At 43.4% G+C, this 24,074-nt stretch overlaps 1 protein-coding gene across 1 annotated transcript in view; it reads right to left on the reverse strand.

Moving 5' to 3' along the window:
* TRIO (trio Rho guanine nucleotide exchange factor) overlaps nt 1-24,074 on the reverse strand; it is a 796,191-nt gene that overhangs the window by 734,554 nt on the left and 37,563 nt on the right. The window contains 1 exon segment of the mRNA XM_040431356.1: nt 7,195-7,309. Within this exon segment, the coding sequence (XP_040287290.1) occupies nt 7,195-7,309 (115 nt within the window).

A 24,074-nucleotide genomic window follows, 5' to 3' on the forward strand; every position in this document is an offset into this window, starting at 1 on the left:
AACCATTAACAGATTTATTTAACCAATCGCTGGCAACAGGAGTCGTCCCAGAAGATTGGAAATTAGCAAATGTTGTGCCCATTCATAAGAAAGGTAGTAGGGAGGAATCGGGCAACTATAGGCCAGTAAGCCTGACATCAATAGTGGGGAAATTAATGGAAACCATACTTAAGGAGAGGATTGTGGAACATCTAAAATCCCATGGATTGAAAGATGAAAAACAGCATGGGTTTACTTCAGGGAGATCATGTCAAACTAATCTTATTGATTTTTTCGATTGGGTGACTAAAATAATAGATGGAGGAGGTGCAGTAGACATCGCTTATCTAGACTTTAGTAAGGCTTTTGATACTGTCCCACATAGAAAGCTTATCAATAAAGTGCAGTCTTTGGGCTTGGACTCCCATATTGTTGAATGGATTAGGCAGTGGCTGAGGGACAGGCAACAGAGGGTTGTAGTCAATGGAGTATATTCAGACCAAGGTCTTGTTACCAGTGGGGTACCTCAGGGATCTGTTCTGGGACCCATATTGTTTAATATCTTTATCAGCGAAATTGCAGAAGGCCTCGATGGTAAGGTGTGTCTTTTTGCTGATGACACAAAGATTTGTAACAGGGTTGATGTTCCTGGAGGGATACACCAAATGGAAAAGGACTTAGGAAAACTAGAGGAATGGTCAAAAATATGGCAACTAAAATTTAATGTTGATAAGTGCAAGATAATGCACCTGGGCCGTAAAAACCCAAGAGCAGAATATAAAATCAGTGATACAGTCCTAACCTCAGTATCTGAGGAAAGGGATTTAGGGGTCATTATTTCAGAAGACTTAAAGGCAGGCAGACAATGTCATAGAGCAGCAGGAAATGCTAGCAGAATGCTTGGGTGTATAGGGAGAGGCATTACTAGTAGAAAGAGGGAGGTGCTCATGCCGCTCTACAGAGCACTAGTGAGACCTCATTTGGAGTATTGTGCTCAGTACTGGAGACCATATCTCCAGAAGGATATTGATACTTTGGAGAGAGTTCAGAGAAGAGCTACTAAACTGGTACATGGATTGCAGGATAAAACTTACCAGGAAAGATTAAAGGAACTTAACATGTATAGCTTGGAAGAAAGACGAGACAGAGGGGATATGATAGAAACTTTTAAATACATAAAGGGAATCAACAAAGTAAAAGAGGAGAGAATATTTAAAAGAAGAAAAACTGCTACAAGAGGACATAGTTTTAAATTAGAGGGGCAAAGGTTTAAAAGTAATATCAGGAAGTATTACTTTACTGAGAGAGTAGTGGATGCATGGAATAGCCTTCCTGCAGAAGTGGTAGCTGCAAATACAGTGGAGGAGTTTAAGCATGCATGGGATAGGCATAAGGCCATCCTTCATATAAGATAGGGCCAGGGGCTATCCATAGTATTTAGTATATTGGGCAGACTGGATGGGCCAAATGGTTCTTATCTGCCGACACATTCTATGTTTCTATGTTTCTATGTTTCTAAATACTAAATACCAGTGTAATACACTGACAGCTTGCCTGTGAAACCCTGGGGGCTGGGTCTCACAGGCTTCTGTAGAAGTGTAAGCCCTGATGCCTATGGAAGGCATCAGACTGTGTTCTCAGCCATCGGGTCCCCGTCACCGCAGCAAAGGGAACAGATAGAGAGGGGAAGGGAGCCCCTCCCCCACAAACCCTGTACATGCCGCAGTCATACAAAGGGCTAAAGTGCCGTAATTGGTGTATTCACCGATGCCGGCATACACAGCAGGGGCACGGCTGTCAGAAACAGCCGGAATCCTGCCATTGATTGGCCAGGCACGCTCCTGCAGCTGCCGGATGAGCATGCTGTCATTTCCTGATGCGCAGTACTTGTACAGCGAATGTCTGAAAGAGGTTAAAAACTACAACTTGCCCCGCATACAAAAAGGCCGCATGTGGAATGTCAACTGGTAAGGAAAAAAATAAAAATAAAGTTATGGCTTGAAATGCAGGGATCAAAAAATGAGAAAACAACATTACTTACCGGTAATCGTTTTTCTCGATACCCATGACGGCACCCAGTGCGACTCAGGACCTCCCATCAGGACAGGAAACCTGAGAAGATAAAAAGGACACACCTCCACCCAACACCAGTGGAAGAAATAAATTGTACTCCGGAGAGAAGTGATAAGGGATTAAAGACCCTCTTTTTTTTTTTTTTTAAATCTATATTACTTCATATAGACCTGACTGATACTTTATATATTTTTATAAATGTATCCGTATCTGTATCTATATATGGGGAGGGAACTATCGGGTGCAGTCATGGGTATCGAGAAAAACGATTACCGGTAAGTAATGTTGTTTTCCCCTCACCCATGACGGCACCCAGTGCGAGATAGACTATAAGTAGAGTCTAGGGGGGGGGCCACAGCCTGCAGGACCTTCTGCCCAAATGAGGCGTCAGAATGGAGCTGCAACCTATAATGTCTGAGAAAGGTATGTGGGGAACTCCATGTAGCTGCCCTACAAATCTGAGCTAAGGACACGTCAGCTCTTTCAGCCCATGAAGTAGACACTGCCCGAGTAGAATGGGCCCCGAACCCAGAAGGAGGGGAAAGACCCAAGGAGATGTAAGCCCTTGTTATGGCCTTCTTTACCCATCTGGCAACAACCCCGCAGGATGCTTTTTTACCCCTATTCTTCCCTAAAAACTGGACAAGAAGGTTCTCGTCTTTCCTCCATGAAGACGTAACATCCAGGTAAACTAACAAGCATCTTTTAACGTCCAAGGAATGCAAACTTTTTTCCCTGCTATTGGAGGGGTTAGGAAAAAAGGAAGGCAACACAATGTCCTGGCTCCTGTGAAAATCTGAGACAACTTTGGGAAGGAAGGAAGGCAGGGGCCTAATTACTACTTGATTGTCCTGGATGACAGTATATGGTGGATGTGCAGAGAAGGCTTGGATCTCCGAGACCCTCCTAGCAGAGGTGATTGCCAGTAGAAAAGCCATTTTAATGGACAGGATGTCAATTGGGATCTCTAACAAGGGCTCAAATGGCTTATCGGTTAGGGCTGTCAAGACCCTGTTTAAATCCCATGGAGGGGAAAGAGGCCTTACAGAAGGATGGATTCTGGCCGCGGCAGAAAGAAAACGTTTGACCCAAGGATGCATTGCTAACTGATAGTCGAAAAAATAGCTCAAGGCGGATACCTGTACTTTTAGGGTGGAGGCTTTGAGTCCCTTGTCTAACCCTGCCTGCAAGAAGTCTAAAACTTTAGGTATTTCTGGAGGTTTAAATGGATCAGGGCTAGACCCTAGAAAGGAAGCAAAGGTATTCCACACTCTATTATATTTCCTGGCTGTTGTAGCTTTCCTACTGCCTAAAAGGGTGGAAACAACCTTGTTAGAGAGCCCTCTACTCAACCAAGATGCCCCTGTCAAACTCCACACTGCCAATTGTAGAATCTCCGGATTGGGGTGGCATACAGGCCCCTGGAGAAGGAGGTCCTCCCTTGGAGGGATCGTCCAGGGGGGGCTTCTGGTTAGATTTAACAGGGTGGAGTACCAGATCCTTTTGGGCCATTTCGGGGCTACCAGGATTATAGAGGCTCCCTCCCTCCGTACCTTCTTCAGTACGTGAGGAATTAGGGAAATAGGTGGGAAGGCATAGCCTCGTTCTCGGCTCCAATCCTGGGCCAGACTGTCCACGGCCGTGGGGTTCTCTGTGTGATTTAAAGAGAAGAACCTCTCTGTCTTCCTGTTCTTCCGGGTAGCGAAGAGGTCTATAGTTGGAGTCCCAAACCTTAAGACAATCTGGGAAAAGACTTCTTCGTTCAGACTCCACTCTGCCTGGCTGAGTTCCACTCGGCTTAAAAAGTCGGCCACCGTGTTCTCTTTTCCCTTTAGATGTATTGCAGATAGGAGCAGGTTCCTGTCTTAGGGAGATTAGGGATGGTATTTTTGTTCCGCCCTGGTGATTTATATAGGCCACTGTTGTTGAATTGTCCGAGTAAAAGACCAGTTTTTTGTTCAAGACATCTGGAACTGCCACCCTTAGAACTCTTTCTACTGCCCTGAGTTCCTTGTAATTTGATGTGCAGGCTCGGGTTCTTAGATCCCATCTTCCCTGCCAATATTTCCCATCTGAATGAGCCCCCCAACCCCACGGACTGGCGTCTGTTGTTATCCGTATGGGTTCTATGAAGGACCAGGGCATCCCTGCCGAAAGATTCTTCTCGGATGTCCACCATAGGAGGGAATACCTTGCTCTGGAGGAGAGATGAAATTTTTCCTCTAGTGTTTGTGGAAGACCATTCCATTTCTTTAAGATATCCCACTGTAACGATCTTGTGTGAATCTGAGCAAACGGCACTGCGGGAATCGTAGCCGTCAGGTGCCCTAATACTGCCATCGCCTTCCTGATGGAACATCGGAAGGAGCGGAAAAGGATCCAAACATGTTTCTTTGTTGAAACTATTTTCTTCTGAGGAAACCCCCTTTTTTTGTCAGAGGCCTTCTCCAGGATGTCATCTAAAGATGACCCAAATAATCTGTCGCCTTCACACGGAAGGGCACAGAGTCTGGCCTTAGATCCCTGGTCACCCTTCCAGGATCTAAGCCAAATAGCTCTTCTAGCCGCATTTGTCATAGCAGAGGCTCTGGCGGAAAAGCGCATCACATCAGTGGAGGCATCCGTTAAAAAATCTGCTGCTTTTGAGAAGGTGGGGAGAGAAGCTAGGAGCTCTTCTCTAGGTCTTTTTTCTTTAAGATGTGACTCTAGCTGGTCAATCCATAGTCTCAGCGACCGGGAAACCCAGGTGGCTGCGACTGCCGGTCTGAGACAGGCGGCCGATGTCTCCCAAGCCCGTTTAAGATATATGTCAGCTTTTTTATCTAACGGGTCAGAAAGACAACCTAAATCATCAAATGGGAGGGCAGACTTTTTTGCAATTTTGGCGACTGGTGCATCCACCGTAGGGGCCCTATCCCAACTTGAGGACACTTTTTCTTCATAAGGGTATTTTCTTTTAACAGAGGAAGGTATGAAGAACTTTCTGTCAGGATTTTTCCCACTCTTTTTTAATAATCGCCTGCATGCTTTCATGCATAGAAAAAACCCTATGCTTTTTAGGGCCTAATGCCTGGAAGGCCTGATCCGCAACTGATCTGGTCTGCTTAATGTCTTCCAGCTGCATAGTTGCTCGGACCGCTTTTAATAATGGCTGCGTATCCTCAGGGGAAAAGAAGGACTTCCCTGAATATTCCTCGTCCGAGGAATCTGAATTACTGGAATCTAGCTGCCCGGATTCTCTGGCCTCACTATCGGATGAGTCCATTTCCATACTATCACATTCTGTGGCTTTATCCGGGGATCTGGCACGGCCTTTACTGAATGTCTTGAAGGATGCTTTAATTAAGGACCTCATAGATCTTGTAAGGGTCTGGGACTGCTCCGCTACCAGTTTGTCTATACATGCCGTACACAGAGGTTTCTGATAGGATGCAGATAGAGTCGTCTTACAATCTGCACACTCTTTGTGTTTGACTTGGAAGACGACTTTTTTGGAGGCTTTGGGATCTAAGACAGAAACACCTTATTAGTAAAAAAAAAGGAACGTTCTCACCATGTGAATTTTTCCTTCCCCATCCTTAGGACCAGTACCGGACTTGCAGGCCTCAAGGGGTCCAGGGGTTCAGCGCGTCCATCTGTAGGCTCCGACATGCTTGCTAGCTGGATCCTACCTCAGCACAAACACACTGTGCCTCCGCTGGCTGCCTGCACCTGCTGCCGCATTTATAGATTCAAAAGACGCGCCTCGGCCCTCACTTCCGGGTCCTGCGCGTCGAGGGAGAAGCCCCGCCCCCCGACGTCATCGGCCAGCCCTGAAAGATGGCCCCGCGCATGCGCATAAGCGCTCAGACGCGCGGGCACCATTCTCAAACTGGGCAAGCCGGCATGGGGAGCCGCCTGAACACGGCCACAGCGGCTCCCCGCAGGACCGGCAGCGAGTGCGGGCGCAGGCAGACTTGTGGGGAGCGGCTTCCGGCACGGCCACAGAACTACCGCTCCCCAGGGATAGGTCTTCCCACGGCATAGCCACAGACCCCCCCCAGCGCTGGTGCTTCTTCTTCTGAGGTATGTCGTGCAGTACTACTGCTGCTTCTCAGGAACTCCCATCCGGAGGACAGGAAACCTGAACTGGTGTTGGGTGGAGGTGTGTCCTTTTTATCTTCTCAGGTTTCCTGTCCTGATGGGAGGTCCTGAGTCGCACTGGGTGCCGTCATGGGTGAGGGGAAAAAAAAAATATATATAAATCCCCGAGCCTTAGGGCTCATGCCCACTAGATAAGGGCCTGGGCCTGTGCTGCAGACTGCAAATTGCGGTCCGCAATGTACCAGAACTGGCCGTGAGATCTCCATTTGCAGATCCGGACCCATTAACTTGAATGGGTCCGCAATTCGCAACATATGGCCAAAGACAGAACATGTACTATCTTTGTGGGTTGAGGAGGCACCCAGTGCTTTTTAGTGCTTCCGTGGGCTTCTGATCAAAAGTCCTATCTTAGGTCGTATGTTGCGTATCGCGTACACATTCAATTCCATGGGTCCGCATCCGCAAACCGAGTTCACACAGCCTATGCCCGTACATTCCAGTCCCCAATTTGCGGTCTGCAGCACAGGCCCCGGCCCCTTACGCTCGCGGGCATGAACCCTTAAGTACCAATCTAAGCCACACCCTTAACATGAAAGTACAGCATTTTAACTTCATACAATTTCTTCCCTTTAGGGCTCATTCACACGATCGTATGAGTTTTTGCGGACAGTAAACCGAGGATACGCAAAACACAGATAACGGTAATGTGAGTCGTTCCTTATGATACAAATGCCTATTCTTGTCCACAAAAACGGACAAAAATAGGACATGTTCTATCTTTTTTTGCGGGGCTGCAGAACAAAAGTACGGTGTGCTGTCCGCATCGTTGAAATGAATGGGTCCACAAAATTGCAAAACGGATGCAGACAGAAAAATATGGTCGTGTGAATGGGCCCTTAGCCAATTTTTTTGTAAAATGAAAACTCCTATAATATATTGAAAAACAGTGAGGACCTGACACACTTTTATACAATTTCTCATTTATATACTAATTGTCATTTATTTACTGTATATAAAACCAGAAAACCTCTTTATAGTAAAGTATAAACAGATACATACCTAGGTATACAGGCAAGATATGACAGAAGCCTTCTGAGATCTTCTTGTCTTATTCTTTCATGATTGCTTCGAGCAGGAAAAGTTAAAATTGGACCTCCTCTTTTATCTCTACCACCTGCATAAAAACATACTTGAAATGTTTATTGTGAAAGGAAACCTTGTAACATTAAAGGTCTCCCACAAAAAATACTGCTTATAGTTAAATCCAGCCTATAACTAACATTTTTTTGTATTTTTATTTTTTTACAAGAATGCTCACATTCCCCAGATATTTCTGGAATTACGTTAGAATAATGTCGGCTGCAGGTTCTACTGAATATCCTGTGTGTGACAACCTCAGGAAATATTCTAGAAGTGGACACACATACTGAGCCGCACATCTCTCCTGGGTATACGGAGGGATTCCTATTGCTGATGATGATACTCTGCTTCTCAGAGGAGATACTGAGCAGGGCAACTTACAGTAAATAATCAGGTCATCAGTTTCTGATCAGTGGGGGTCCGACACCGGGGACCCCTGCCAATCAGCTGTTTAAGGCTACTTTCACACTAGCGTTCGGGGCTCCGCTTGTGAGCTCAGTTTGAAGGCTCTCACAAGCGGCCCCGAACGCATCCGTACTGCCCTAATGCATTCTCAGTGGTCGCGGATCCGCTCAGAATGCATCAGTCTGGCAGCATTCAGCCTCCGCTCCGCTCAGCAAGCGGACACCTGAACGCTGCTTGCAGCGTTCGGGTGTCCGCCTGGCCGTACGGAGGCAAGCGGATCCGTCCAGACTTACAATGTAAGTCAATGGGGACGGATCCGTTTGAAGTTGACACAATATGGCTCAATTTTCAAACGAATCCATCCCCCATTGACTTTCAATGTAAAGTCTGGACGGATCCGTCTGAACAACTTTCACACTCAGAATTTTTTCTAAACTATAATGCAGACGGATCCGTTCTGAATGGATCCAAACGTCTGCATTATAGGAGCGGATCCGTCTGTGCAGACACCAGACGGATCCGCTCTGAACGCAAGTGTGAAAGTAGCCTAAGAAGGCAGTGCCTCTCGCAGCACCGCGGCCTTTGCTTACCAAACAGTGATGTACATTGGATAGCGGCTGTGCTTGGTATCACAGTTCAGCCCCATTCTCTTCAATGGGGCTGAGCGGAGCCTAGGCCATGTGACCAATGAACATGACGTCACATTGCTTAGGAAGACATGGCCTATGAAAAGCTACTGAGACAGCCGCTGCCTACTCAAACAGCTGATTGGCCCCCCAGGTGTAAGACGCCCACCAATCAGATAATGATGATCTATCCAGAGGATAGGTCATCAGTATAAAAAATTTTTTTTTTAAAAGTATAGAAAGCTTAAAGTAATAGGAGTACAGCATGGGACTGCTGCAGCCAAACATTATCCTGAGTGAGATAAGGACAGCGATCCCAGACTGACAGTATAAAATTTTCATTCCTACCGATCGGAACGCTAGGGCTGGTGACAAAGGGAACCCCCTCGATTAGTCGGCACTGATCTGTAGTGATGAAGGCAGAAAGGCTTAAAACAGTCAGGATGAGCTTTTCTTCAATGCTGCCACTTAGTGCTAGAGGGCGTCTGTCAACCAAAACAGGTGATCGCGTGCACGGTTTCTATGCCCCATGTGATCACCAGTATGCATGCAGGACTATGGGAAAGCAATCCTTCCCATGACGTACATGTATGTACTAAAGCAGGCAGAGGTCAAGCCTGATTATCCAGACAGACTCAAGACTAAGCAAGGGGAGCAAAATTGGAAGTATACTAGTAAATCAGGTGTTGCAGTAGAAGCAAAAGTTGGTAATTACCCAAGTAGCAGGCGTTAAAGCAACTCCTTAACACATAAGCGTATAGCTCTGGCTTAGTTTTACAATGTGCAAAGTCTATCACGTCAACATGTTAACCCACGGATGTTGGCTCTTGTGAGATCTATATGTTTGCTGTACTTACAGATACCGCTTATAGTGATAAAGGCAGACAACTTAATTCTCAGTTTTCAATTACTTTCTTAGGCTACTTTCACACTAGCGTTCAGAGCGGATCTGTCTGCTGTCTGCCCAGACGGATCCGCCTCATATAATGCAGACTTGGGATCCGTTCAGAAAGGATCCGTCTGCATTATATTGTAGAAATAAATTCTAAGTGTGAAAGTAGCTTCAGACGGATCCGTCCAGACTTTACATTGAAAGTCAATGGGGGACGGATCCGTTTGAAGATTGAGCCATATAGTGTCAAATTCAAACGGATCCGTCCCCATTGACTTACATTGTAAGTCTGGACGGATCCGCTTGCCTCCGCACGGCCAGGCGGACACCCGAATGCTGCAAGCAGCGTTCAGGTGTCCGCTTGCTGAGCGGAGGCTGAACGCTGCCAGACTGATGCATTCTGAGCGGATCCGCGTGCACTCAGAATGCATTAGGGCAGTACGGATGCGTTCGGGGCCACTTGTGAGAGCCTTCAAACTGAGCTCACAAGCGGACACCCGAACGCTAGTGTGAAAGTAGCCTTAGACACCAAAAAGTTAAAACATGTAATTCACTGATCAAACATTCTGCCATGTTCAATGAAAATGTACAGCGAATTACAAAGTGCCATCCATTATCCGAGAAATCTGCCATAAAAATGCAAAAAAATAAAAATACCATTTGTTAGCTATTACTCTTTGTATGAACATAAAAAAATTTCTGTTAAAAGGCAGTGTCACACACAGCTTTTTATGGCAGTTTTTGATGCAGTTTTGAGCCAAACAGGACAAAAAAAGGATCCAGCTGTCCTTCCTCAGTAGTTCTCATTACCTTCCAAACCACTTCTGGATTTTGCTCGAAAACTGCTACAAAAAGCTGTGTATGACGCCACCCAAAAGGGTCTTCACTCAGCACTGTGGCATTTGTATGTAGGCAGTTTTTGTACATGGCTTTTGGTACCATTTAGCTTACTAACGCCGCCTCCAGATGTTAGCTGAAACAGAGGATTATAAATTATGAAAGGCAGGACATATTTTTTCCTTTTGACTTTTTTTTTTGGGTTGCATCTGGCATTTTTTTTTTTTTTTACGCAGCATGTTGAAGTAATGGAATTCATATTTAAAAAGCATTTAAAAGCATTATTAGACATTATAATTATTTAAAGGCATTTTTATTTTCTACTCTAGAGGCAAACAAGGATAACACTAAAAGCTATTTTTAACAAAACTGTTTATATAGTGCCTTATAGCGTTAAAAATATAAAAGACCATAAACGTCTTCTTGTGTCTCGTCATGGTAGGATTAGAGCATCCAGCAAGTCTAAGCGGGAAGCAGTTATAGGTTATGTATCCACAGAGAAATGGGAAGAAGTCCATATGGTCCAGGAGAAAACTGGTACTAAATACTCAGAAAGCTTATTTATCTACAGATAGGATTCCTAAATATTGTCCGAAAAGACAAGATATCTGTCCGAAATGTTAGAACCAGGCATGTTCCAAAACTTGATATGGCAATGTCCATATATTCAAGGCTACTGGGTTCAGGTAATTAGATTTTTGAATGACCTCTTGAGAATCCCACCCCCTCTGACCCCATTGATTTGCCTCCTTGGGCTTACAGATGTATTTCTGGTATGCCCTCTCACTCCTAGATGCTGCAGAAGATGCTTTTTTTTTTTTGGGCTAGAAAGTTGATAGCCAGACATTGATCGAATTATCAAAAATGTAAATAAGACTGGCACTCACATCTATGTGTACCATATGGAACAGCAACAGTTTATTAACCCCTTAAGGACTCAGCCCTATTTCACCTTAAGGACTTGGCCATTTTTTGCAAATCTGACCAGTGTCACTAAGTGGTGATAACTTTAAAACGCTTTGACTTATCCAGGCCATTCTGATTGTTTTTTCGTCACATATTGTACTTCATGACACTGGTATAATGAAGTAAAAAACTTATTATTTTTTGCATAAAAAAAATACCAAATTTACCAAAAATGTGGAAAAAATTTGCAAATTTCAAAGTTTCAGTTTCTCTACCTCTGTAATACATAGTAATACCCCCAAAAATTGTGATGACTTTACACTCCCCATGGGTCTACTTCATGTTTGAATTATTTTCGGAATGATATTTTATTTTTTGGGGATGTTACAAGGCTTAGAAGTTTAGAAGCAAATCTTAAAATTTTTCTGAAATTTACAAAAACCAAATTTTTAGGGACCACTACAGCTCTGAAGTCACTTTGCGAGACTTACATAATAGAAACCACCCAAAAATGACTCCATTCTATAAACTACACCCCTCAAGGTATTCAAAACTGATTTTACAAACTTCGTTAACCCTTTAGGTGTTGCACAAGAGTTATTGGCAAATGGGGATGAAATTTGCGAATTTCATTTTTTTGCCTAATTTTCCATTTAACAAATTTTTTCCACTAACAAAGCAAGGGTTAATAGCCAAACAAGACTGTATCTTTATTGCCCTGACTCTGCCGTTTACAGAAACACCCCATATGTGGCCGTAAACTACTGTACGGCCACACAGCGGGGCATAGAGCGAAAGGTGCGCCGTTTGGTTTTTGGAAGGCAGATTTTGCTTGACTGGTTTATTATTTACACCATGTCCCATTTGAAGCCCCCTGATGCACCCTTGAGTAGAAACTCCATAAAAGTGACCCCATCTAAGAAACTACACCCCTCAAGGTATCCAAAACTGATTTTACAAACTTTGTTAACCCTTTAGGTGTTGCACAAGATTTAATGGAAAATAGAGATACAATTTCAAAATTTCACTTTTTTGGCAGATTTTCCATTTAAATTTTTTTTTTCCAGTTACAAAGCAAGGGTTAACAGCCAAAACAAAACTCATTATTTATGGCCCTGATTCTATAGTTTACAGAAACACCCCATATGTGGTCGTAAACTGCTGTACGGGCACACGGCAGGGCGCAGAAGGAAAGGAATGCCATACGGTTTTTAGAAGGCAGATTTTGCTGGACTGGTTTTTGTGACACCATGTCCCATTTGAAGCCCCCCTGATGCACCCCTAGAGTAGAAACTCCAAAAAAAGTGACCCCATTTTAGAAACTACGGGATAGGGTGGCAGTTTTGTTGGTACTAGTTTAGGGTACATATGATTTTTGGTTGCTCTATATTACACTTTTTTGTGCGGCAAGGTAACAAGAAATAGATTTTTTGGCACCGTTTTTTTTTTGTTATTTACAACATTCATCTGACAGGTTAGATCATTTTATAGAGCAGGTTGTCACGGACACGGCAATACCTAATATGTATACAATTTTTTTTATTTATGTAAGTTTTACACAACGATTTCATTTTTAAAACAAAAAAAAAAAATGTTTTAGTGTCTTTATAGTCCAAGAGCCATAGTTTTTTCAGTTTTTGGGCGATTATCTTGGTTAGGGTATGATTTTTGCGGGATGAGATGACGGTTTGATTGTTACAATTTTGGCGTACATCCGACTTTTTTGATCACTTTTATTACCTTTTTTGGGAAGTAAGGTGGGCAAAATTTCTATTTCATCATAGTTTTTTATTTTTTATTTTTATGGCGTTCACCGTTCTGGTAAAGTAACATGACCGTTTTATAGATCAGGTCGTTACGGACGCGGCGATACCAAACATGTGTAGTGAATTTTATTTTTTTCATTTTTAATCAGTGATAAATGTGTTTTTTGATTTTTACTTTTTTAATCACTTTTTTTTTTACCCAGACCCACTTGGTTCTTGAAGATCCAGTGGGTCTGATGTCTGTATAATACAGTACAGTACACCATATAGTGTTTTGTACTGTATTTTACTTACACTTTGTCTGAACAGATCTATGCCTTTAGCACAGATCTGTTCAGCACCATGGACAGCAGGGTGCCTGAGAAGGCATCCTGTTGCCATGGGAACCTGCCACAACTGCGCAGACGGGGAAGGGTAAGGAGGGGGGCTGTCTGGGGGCTCTCTCCCTCTCCATCGGGATACTGCAAAGGCACAGAAGCCCCCCGATGGGAGAGGGAGGGAGCTCCCTGAGCTGTTAACCTTTTCCATACAGCAGTCCGTACGGACCGCGGTATGGAAAGGGTTAAACGGCTGACATCGCATCACAGATGTCAGCCGTTTATACCAGGGTGTCAACAATGTGCTGACACTCTGGTATACCCACTGGCCACCAACGATTATTCAAGGGGAGGCGGGCGGGGGGATCCCGCCTGCCGCAACGCCCGCCTCCCGCAACACCCCCTCTGCACTTCCCACCGGGATAAAATCATCCAGGGGTGCGGGACATATGTATTTTAGGAATACTAAAGTTTCTGATCCCTGCGGTCAGGGACCGCGGGGATCAGAAACTACAGAAAGCGCAGCAAACCGCAGGTCTGAATTGACCTGTGGTTTGTTGCGATCACCGACATGGGGGGGGGTCACGAGACCCCCCCGCGCATTCAGCCGAGGTGCCTGCTCAATGATTTGAGCAAGCACCTTGTTCCGATCACAGCCGGCCGGGCGGCAGTGATCGAAACACATGACGTACCGGTACGTCATGGGTCCTTAAGGACTCGGAAAACATGCCGTACCGGTACGTCATGCGTCCCTAAGGGGTAAATACATATAATCCGTAGGAAATGTGACAATAAAAATATTAAGAATAAAATACAAATAAAATGACATAAAACACTAGGTAACTCTAAATGGATCCAAATGGTGGGTCACAGAGTGGCTTCAATGGTTTGTGCCCATAGTGATGGCTAGTACAGACATAATTCTAAAATATGGTAATTATATACCTAAAAAGGGAAACAAAAATTAACAATGTCGCTAAAAGGAAGAGTGTAGATCGCAGGATGCATCTCCCTTAAACCGCATGGAAAGTCCCTTTATTAGCTATAGAGAAGAGGGAGGTCCAGATAGTTGAGTGGATTAAGCCCCCTCTGGATTCTGGGAATACCGTTTTGCAAAGGCAAAAACGATCACATTAACTAACATTAGATAAGTCATATTTTATCGGCTATTGTACTGTGTATCACCCTGCTGCATATTATTGGTATACTTGACATGTGTTCCATCTTTTGGCGGGTAGCAGTGACACCAGCCAGTGGATTGCGGCATCCAGTTTTTCTGCTGATTCTTCATACTCTTTTCTTGTTATCTCTAATATTTTAGTAATCATGATAGGTTTATTATAATTAAATAAAGTATATATTTTTTGAATACATTGGGCATTCTTTTGTTGTTTGTTCAACCACATTATAGGTTTATATGGTCGGCTCTTCCCTGCCCTAAATTACGGCTTTATATTGAGGCTTTTTTGTTTGGTTCTATACTCTGTATCATCTGACTAACCAAGTCCATTCCTTGTACGATTTGATTAACAAAGTCCAAACTGTGCACCTTTGGACTAACTTTTTTCAAGTTGAACATCTGGACTTTTTTTAGGAATACATTTTTGCCTTTGCAAAACTGTATTCCCAGAATCCAGAGGGGGCTCATTCCACTCAACTATCTGGACCTCCCTCTTCTCTATAGCTAATAAAGGGACTTTCAATGCGGTTTAAAGGGGTTCTGCACTTTGTTTTAACTTGGTTTTTAACTTGTTTTAACTTTGTTTTAGCTTCTGATCAGCAGGGGTCCGACACCCGGGACCCCCGCCGATCAGCTGTTTGAGAAGGCAGCGGCGCTCCAGAAGTGCTGCGGTCTTCTCACTGTTTACCGCTGGCCGAGTGACGTCACGACTAGTATCAACTAGCGTGGGCGGGGCTAAGCTCTGTTCACTTGAATGGAGCTTAGCCGCGGCCACGCTAGTTGATACTAATAATATGCAGCAGGGTGATACAACTGATCGGCGGGGGTCCCGGGTGCCGGACTCCCGCCGATCAGAAGCTGATGATCTATCCAGAGGATAGATCATCAGTTAAAACAAAGTGCAGAACCCCTTTAAGGGAGATACATACTGCGATCTACACTCTTCCTTTTAGCAACATTGTCAATTTATGTTTCCCTTTTTAGGTATACAATTACCATATTTTAGAATTAGGTCTGTACTAGCCATCACTATGGGCACGAACCATTGAAGCCACTGTGTGACCCACCATTTCGATCCATTTAGAGTTACCTAGTGTTTTATGTCATTTGTATTTTATTCTTAATATTCTTTTTGTCACATTTCCTACGGATTATATGTATTTAATAAACAGTTACTGTTCCATATGAAGTAGAAATACCAGCTCACTATTTCTGAGGTTGAGATGTATCCGCGTGCTCGGTGTCTTGGTTTTTCAACCTCCTTAGACAGGTACAGAGAAATAATGGGAAGATTCAGACTCCAGCACTCACTTTTTTTAAGTGTCAAGTTCTCCGTCTTTATTTAGCAATTGTGCACAGACAATACAGGACTCAAATTCTCTCTGGTGTAGGCTGTTGACGCGTTTCGAAAGATTCTTATTCGTAACAGTAGTATGCGTCTGGTGTTCTCAGGTATAAGTAGGAGCTCAAATGTGTGTAATTAGCGCTATAGTCACTCCCACCTATGACTATGCAGAGGGTGGAGAGAGAGAATAGCATGGGGCAATTAGAATTCCTCCCCTTTGCGCAACACATGTCTCTAATAGTTATCACCTGGAGCATCAGAATCATTCCATTCGAATATCTGACATGCAGAGATTTACATAAACTTACTTTAAAAACAAGCTTGTTTCTATACATACAGATTAGGGCCCTTTCACACTTGCGTTCTTTTCTTCCGGCATAGAGTTCCGTCGTCGGGGCTCTATGCCGGAAGAATCCTGATCAGGATTATCCCCATGCATTCTGAATGGAGAGAAATCCGTTCAGGATGCATCAGGATGCCTTCAGTTACGGAACGGAACGTTTTTTGGCCGGAGAAAATACTGCAGCATGCTGCGCTTTTTGCTCCAGCCAAAAATCCGGAACACTTGCCGCAAGGCCGGATCCGGAATTAATGCCCATTGAAAGGCATTAATCCGGTTCCGGCCTTAAGCTAAACGTCGTTTCAGCGCATTGCCGGATCAGACGTTTAGCTTTTTCTGAATGGTTACCATGGCTGCCAAGACACTAAAGTCCTGGCAGCCATGGTAAAGTGTAGTGGGGAGCAGTATACTTACCGTCCGTGCGGCTCCCCGGGCGCTCCAGAGTGACGTCAGGGTGCCCCACGCTCATGGATGACGTGATCGCATGGACACGTCATCCATGCGCATGGGGCGCTCTGACGTCATTCTGGAGCGCCCCGGGAGCCGCACGGACTGCAAGTATACCGCTCCCCTGCTCCCCACTACTACTATGGCAACCAGGACTTTAATAGCGTCCTGGGTGCCATAGTAACACTGAACGCATTTTGAAGACGGATCCGTCTTTAAATGCTTTCAGTTCACTTGCGTTTTTCCGGATCCGGCGTGTAATTCCGGCAAATGGAGTACACGCCGGATCCGGACAACGCAAGTGTGAAAGAGCCCTTATTTCTTCTAACATAGTAAAAATTGTGTAACATTCAAGTAAAATAATCGAAAAATAAGAAAAGAGGGACAAATGCGGAAAAAACTCTGCTAACAAGTCCGCTGCGTTAGATAGGTATCCATTCACATTATGATCGCGTTACTTCTCAGTTTGATTTTTCAGAGAGTGTTGCTGAATATTTTAATAGAAGATATACATAATTATTTGGCATGCATGCCATAAACAATAAGGGAAAAATTATAAAGCAACATTTAATAAAAGTGCATAATTTCCCTTCTCAAATTTAAACCTTTTGGATATCTTGTTTCCAGTTTAAATATCCAAAAGGCCTCTCTCAGATTGACTTGATGTTTTATATCCCCTCCTCTAATAGAGGTTTTAACCTGTTCTATGGCATATGTTTTGAAATACTTGGGGCTGCAATTGTGTTTTTCAATAAAATGTCTTGCCACATTTGATATGTTAGTATAGGAGGGATTGTCTATATAGTTTAGGTGTTCCAAGATCCGGTTTTTGAATTTTCTTCTAGTACACCCTATATACATTTTGTCACATTGTTCACACCAAATTACATAGACTACTGCTTTTGTATTGCAGTTGATATAAGAATTGATATTATAAGTCTGTGTGTGATCTGTGTTACAAAAGGTTTTTGTATTTTGTACATAATTACAGGTGCGGCAACGCTGGCTACCGCAGCGTGTGAACCCCTTGTATGTCAGCCATGTATCTGTTTGTGGGCAAATTTCCCGTACAAACATGGACGGGGACAGAGAGTTTCCTATTGTTTGGGGTCTTTTTGATACTATCCTGCAGCCCTCTTTGAGTACCGTATTAAGTATATTATCCTCATGTAATACTGGAAGGTATTTTTTGATAATATTTTGGATTATATTATATTGGCGGCTGTACGCAAGTACCAGAGTGGGTTGTATTATTTTGTTCTTATTCTTATTATTTTCCCTTGATTCTTCTTTTGTACTTCTAGGTTCAATATTAATATTTTTTCTGACAACATGTTTAGTTTGTTTGTATAGTGTTTTATTTTTGGGGTTGTTTTTATCATTTTTATTTTTAAATTTTATTTTTAAAAAGCAATAATTCCCTAGGTTTGCTATTTGGAAGCCTCTTGAGATCATCCATTCAGGATATTTTCTATCCAAGAGGCGCTGCCATATCACGTGACATTCCCGTTTGAAAGCTTCTATTGTATTGCAGTTTCTCCTGGCCCGTATAAATTCTCCCACTGGGATAGATTTAATAGTGTGATGACAGTGATGACTGTCTGCCCGTAGAATTGTATTCCCTGCAATCTCTTTTCTGTATGTTTCTGTTTGAATAATTTTATTTGGAATGCCTATGAGCTTTAGGTCCAGAAAATTCATCATACTTGAATCCTCACTGTATGTGAATTTGAAATTGTAGTTGTTGTTTTGTAAATACTGTATGAACTTGTGTACGGCAGGCACATCGCTACTCCATATTATGAGCAAATCGTCGATGTACCTGCCGTACCAGTTCAAACAGTGAGCAAAGGGATTATCAACACTGTATATGTATTTTTGCTCCCAGTAGATCATAGTTAAATTGGTGAGGGCTGGAGAATATTTGGCCCAGGGGATCTGTTGTCGTCCTAGATAGAGATGTATATTACAATCAAATAATGAAAATCCTGGGAGAGGAAGATATATATATCAAACTTCCCTCCAATCCTATTGCAAAATATCAAATAGAGTATACACAAATCCTAAAGATAGGTTTAAATCATGCATTTATAACACAAAAGCAGTATGACTATATGAATGTAAACTATCCAATCACCCCAATTATGCATGCAGTCCCAAAGATTCATAAAAAACTAAATCCGCCACCCCTGCGCCCTATAGTTAGTGGCATAGGGTCTCTAACAGAAAGACTTGGTAATTGGCTGGACTGTATAATCCAACCTATGGTCAAGAGGACACCGGGTTACATCAGGGACACATCAGAGGTCCTCCGGTCATTCTATAACAAACAATGGAAATCCCATTATAGATGGCTCACGGTAGAAGTGGTAGCATTATACCCCTCTATCCCACATTCCATTGCACTAGAAGCATTGGAGTATCATCTCCACAAATGTAGTGGATATGGGGATGACTTCATAGATTATGTCCTTGATGTAACCCGCTTCCTCATGTGCCATAATTATTTTTTATTTGACAATGCGTTTCATCTTCAATCACAGGGAGTTTCAATGGGGGCCAAATATTCTCCAGCCCTCGCCAATTTAACTATGATCTACTGGGAGCAAAAATACATATACAGTGTTGATAATCCCTTTGCTCACTGTTTGAACTGGTACGGCAGGTACATCGACGATTTGCTCATAATATGGAGTAGCGATGTGCCTGCCGTACACAAGTTCATACAGTATTTACAAAACAACAACTACAATTTCAAATTCACATACAGTGAGGATTCAAGTATGATGAATTTTCTGGACCTAAAGCTCATAGGCATTCCAAATAAAATTATTCAAACAGAAACATACAGAAAAGAGATTGCAGGGAATACAATTCTACGGGCAGACAGTCATCACTGTCATCACACTATTAAATCTATCCCAGTGGGAGAATTTATACGGGCCAGGAGAAACTGCAATACAATAGAAGCTTTCAAACGGGAATGTCACGTGATATGGCAGCGCCTCTTGGATAGAAAATATCCTGAATGGATGATCTCAAGAGGCTTCCAAATAGCAAACCTAGGGAATTATTGCTTTTTAAAAATAAAATTTAAAAATAAAAATGATAAAAACAACCCCAAAAATAAAACACTATACAAACAAACTAAACATGTTGTCAGAAAAAATATTAATATTGAACCTAGAAGTACAAAAGAAGAATCAAGGGAAAATAATAAGAATAAGAACAAAATAATACAACCCACTCTGGTACTTGCGTACAGCCGCCAATATAATATAATCCAAAATATTATCAAAAAATACCTTCCAGTATTACATGAGGATAATATACTTAATACGGTACTCAAAGAGGGCTGCAGGATAGTATCAAAAAGACCCCAAACAATAGGAAACTCTCTGTCCCCGTCCATGTTTGTACGGGAAATTTGCCCACAAACAGATACATGGCTGACATACAAGGGGTTCACACGCTGCGGTAGCCAGCGTTGCCGCACCTGTAATTATGTACAAAATACAAAAACCTTTTGTAACACAGATCACACACAGACTTATAATATCAATTCTTATATCAACTGCAATACAAAAGCAGTAGTCTATGTAATCTGGTGTGAACAATGTGACAAAATGTATATAGGGAGTACTAGAAGAAAATTCAAAAACCGGATCTTGGAACACCTAAACTATATAGACAATCCCTCCTATACTAACATATCAAATGTGGCAAGACATTTTATTGAAAAACACAATCGCAGCCCCAAGTATTTCAAAACATATGCCATAGAACAGGTTAAAACCTCTATTAGAGGAGGGGATATAAAACATCAAGTCAATCTGAGAGAGGCCTTTTGGATATTTAAACTGGAAACAAGATATCCAAAAGGTTTAAATTTGAGAAGGGAAATTATGCACTTTTATTAAATGTTGCTTTATAATTTTTCCCTTATTGTTTATGGCATGCATGCCAAATAATTATGTATATCTTCTATTAAAATATTCAGCAACACTCTCTGAAAAATCAAACTGAGAAGTAACGCGATCATAATGTGAATGGATACCTATCTAACGCAGCGGACTTGTTAGCAGAGTTTTTTCCGCATTTGTCCCTCTTTTCTTATTTTTCGATTATTTTACTTGAATGTTACACAATTTTTACTATGTTAGAAGAAATAAGGGCTCTTTCACACTTGCGTTGTCCGGATCCGGCGTGTACTCCATTTGCCGGAATTACACGCCGGATCCGGAAAAACGCAAGTGAACTGAAAGCATTTAAAGACGGATCCGTCTTCAAAATGCGTTCAGTGTTACTATGGCACCCAGGACGCTATTAAAGTCCTGGTTGCCATAGTAGTAGTGGGGAGCGGGGGAGCGGTATACTTGCAGTCCGTGCGGCTCCCGGGGCGCTCCAGAATGACGTCAGAGCGCCCCATGCGCATGGATGACGTGTCCATGCGATCACGTCATCCATGAGCGTGGGGCACCCTGACGTCACTCTGGAGCGCCCGGGGAGCCGCACGGACGGTAAGTATACTGCTCCCCACTACACTTTACCATGGCTGCCAGGACTTTAGTGTCTTGGCAGCCATGGTAACCATTCAGAAAAAGCTAAACGTCTGATCCGGCAATGCGCTGAAACGACGTTTAGCTTAAGGCCGGAACCGGATTAATGCCTTTCAATGGGCATTAATTCCGGATCCGGCCTTGCGGCAAGTGTTCCGGATTTTTGGCCGGAGCAAAAAGCGCAGCATGCTGCAGTATTTTCTCCGGCCAAAAAACGTTCCGTTCCGTAACTGAAGGCATCCTGATGCATCCTGAACGGATTTCTCTCCATTCAGAATGCATGGGGATAATCCTGATCAGGATTCTTCCGGCATAGAGCCCCGACGACGGAACTCTATGCCGGAAGAAAAGAACGCAAGTGTGAAAGGGCCCTAATCTGTATGTATAGAAACAAGCTTGTTTTTAAAGTAAGTTTATGTAAATCTCTGCATGTCAGATATTCGAATGGAATGATTCTGATGCTCCAGGTGATAACTATTAGAGACATGTGTTGCGCAAAGGGGAGGAATTCTAATTGCCCCATGCTATTCTCTCTCTCCACCCTCTGCATAGTCATAGGTGGGAGTGACTATAGCGCTAATTACACACATTTGAGCTCCTACTTATACCTGAGAACACCAGACGCATACTACTGTTACGAATAAGAATCTTTCGAAACGCGTCAACAGCCTACACCAGAGAGAATTTGAGTCCTGTATTGTCTGTGCACAATTGCTAAATAAAGACGGAGAACTTGACACTTAAAAAAAGTGAGTGCTGGAGTCTGAATCTTCCCATTATTTCACTGTTCCATATGGTACACATAGACGTGAGTGCCAGTCTTATTTACATTTTTGCTATTTTGTTTCTTTCTGAAAGGGTCATCAGTATAGACTAGAGCACCTATCCCACACTGAGAAGGCAGTGAGCTATTCACACTAATAACATTGAGTGAATGTTATTTCAACGTGCACTGACCCAAACTGACTGAATCGTAGTGTTTTATGATGCAGTCAGTTCCTATCTGATCGCAGGTCTATTGTTTTGTATTCACATCACCAATACAATAGACCTGCATTTCAGACAGGAATTGACAGGAGATGCAGCCGACACACAGAGCGCGTTTTCCAAACTGGACACGGTCATGTGAATCAGCCCTAAACCTGACAAGAGAAGGCTGACCAACAAAACTCACAGACCAGACAAGGATTGCATTAATCAGAGATTCAAAGCTCGCAACAAGCATACGGAGCTCCAAAGACCCACAGCAGAGATGGGTGTATCTGCCCATAGGACCACTATTATAAGCCATACACTACAAAGAGCGGGGCTTTATGGAAGAGTGGCACAGTCTGCGCTCCCCCCTTGCGCCCTCCTCCTGCACAGAGTCATTGGTTGCTACAGTCGTGCCCCCACCCCCTCAGTGTCCTCAACTTACGTTTCCAGCAGGGGCACCACCGACACTTCATTGTTCCACACTGCTCTGGGCCTGACATAACACAGCACGTCAGGTCACAGCGTGCGTACGTCAGTGCAGAGCGGGACCATGGACGTGCTGTGGGGTGTCTAGAGGCCCCCTGCTGGAAAGGGGAGTATTCCAAATCCACTGCGGACCAGCAGGAGACCACGGAGTGGGAGTAATAGCAAGCACTTCACTCCCGCTCCATGGTCACGTGACAAACGAATCCTTGATGCAAAAAATTTGTATTGAAGATTTTTTGGTGTCAAATTAATAGAGTACTCGTTGCAGACCTAGTCCACATGGACAAAAAAACAAACAAACACACACACACACAAAAGTGATCCATCATACAATGTAGGAAGACAAAAATGTTTATTACATTTTGTAAATTTTTTATAGCTACTAAAGGCATTTTACGCTATTAAAGTAAAATAACATCCAAACTAAGAAGAAAAAAAGGAAAAAAATAAAAAAAATATCCTACTAAAAGTGGCTGGTCTCCAGGCAAAGATTGAGGAGGCTGGGAGGAAGGGGCTCCTCCTTCAGAAAAACGTTTTTTTTTTTTTTGCAGTTTGTTGAAATTCTTGCAGATTATCTAAAGCCTTTTAACCACCTCCGGACCGCCTAACGCAGGATCGCGTTCCGGAGGTGGCAGCGCTGCGCAGAGTCACGCATATACGCGTCATCTCGCGAGACGCGAGATTTCGCTCAAAGCCTGCCCGCGCATGCGCATCGCGGGCCGGCAAAATTAAAAGAAGTATTTCGTCACCAGCCTGCCAGCAACGATCATTGGCTGGCAGGCTGGCGATTTTCAAAAAATCCAATCAAAAGTCATATAACAGATCATATTAGTAAATATGATCTGTTATATGGCTTCTCTGCTCCTCTGCTGGTCCTTTTCGTCGGTTGGATCCAGCACAGGAGCAGACTGAACTGTGAGTAGCACCAAACACTACACCTTAGCCCCAGATCACCCACCTGCACCCCAATTAACCCTTTGATCACCCCTTTGATCGCCCCTGTCAATTATCAGGGAAAGGAAAAAAAGTGATCAGTGTAAACTGTCAATTTTTTTTTTTCACTGGTATTGGCTGTTAGGTTTTAGGGATAGTTTAGGCCCCTTGGTTAGGTAGTTAGCGTCAGTTAGCGCCCACCCCACCGCACCGCAGTCACTTTTATTCGCTGTTTAGCGTATCGCTAATCAGCATTTGTACTTTTATAGTATCTGTAAGTGATCAAAACTGATCACGGTCAGATCTATAATAGTATTAGTGTCACCTTAGCTCGCCCTCCACCCAAAACGCAGTGTTTGCCCGATCAGGCCTGATCAGTCGCCCACACGTGCGTTCACCCACGCCCGCCCCACCGCAGTGACAAAAAATATATATTTTTTGATCACTGCACATTCATTTTACACGCACTGCGGCGATAAAAAAATCAGTTTTGATATTTTTTATCAACCGCAGCAGCCTCCGGTACTTCGCTAGCCTCACCTTTGTAAGACAGGCTTGCTTTTTTTCTTTGGTAGTCTCAGGGAATACCCCTAAATTTAGTAGTCCAAAATGTCAAACAGGGGGTATTCTTCTGAAGAGGCCTACAGGATTCTGACCCAGTCGGATGAGGAGTGGGAACCCTCATCTGACGAATCTAGCGGGTCAGAATATGAACCTGTAGAAAGCAGTGGCTCTCTGACCCAAAGTTCGGACGAGGAGGTTGAGAGGTCCCTGGCAGCACCAGG

Source organism: Bufo bufo, chromosome 5 (assembly GCF_905171765.1).
Source record: "Bufo bufo chromosome 5, aBufBuf1.1, whole genome shotgun sequence".
Taxonomy (NCBI): domain Eukaryota; kingdom Metazoa; phylum Chordata; class Amphibia; order Anura; family Bufonidae; genus Bufo; species Bufo bufo.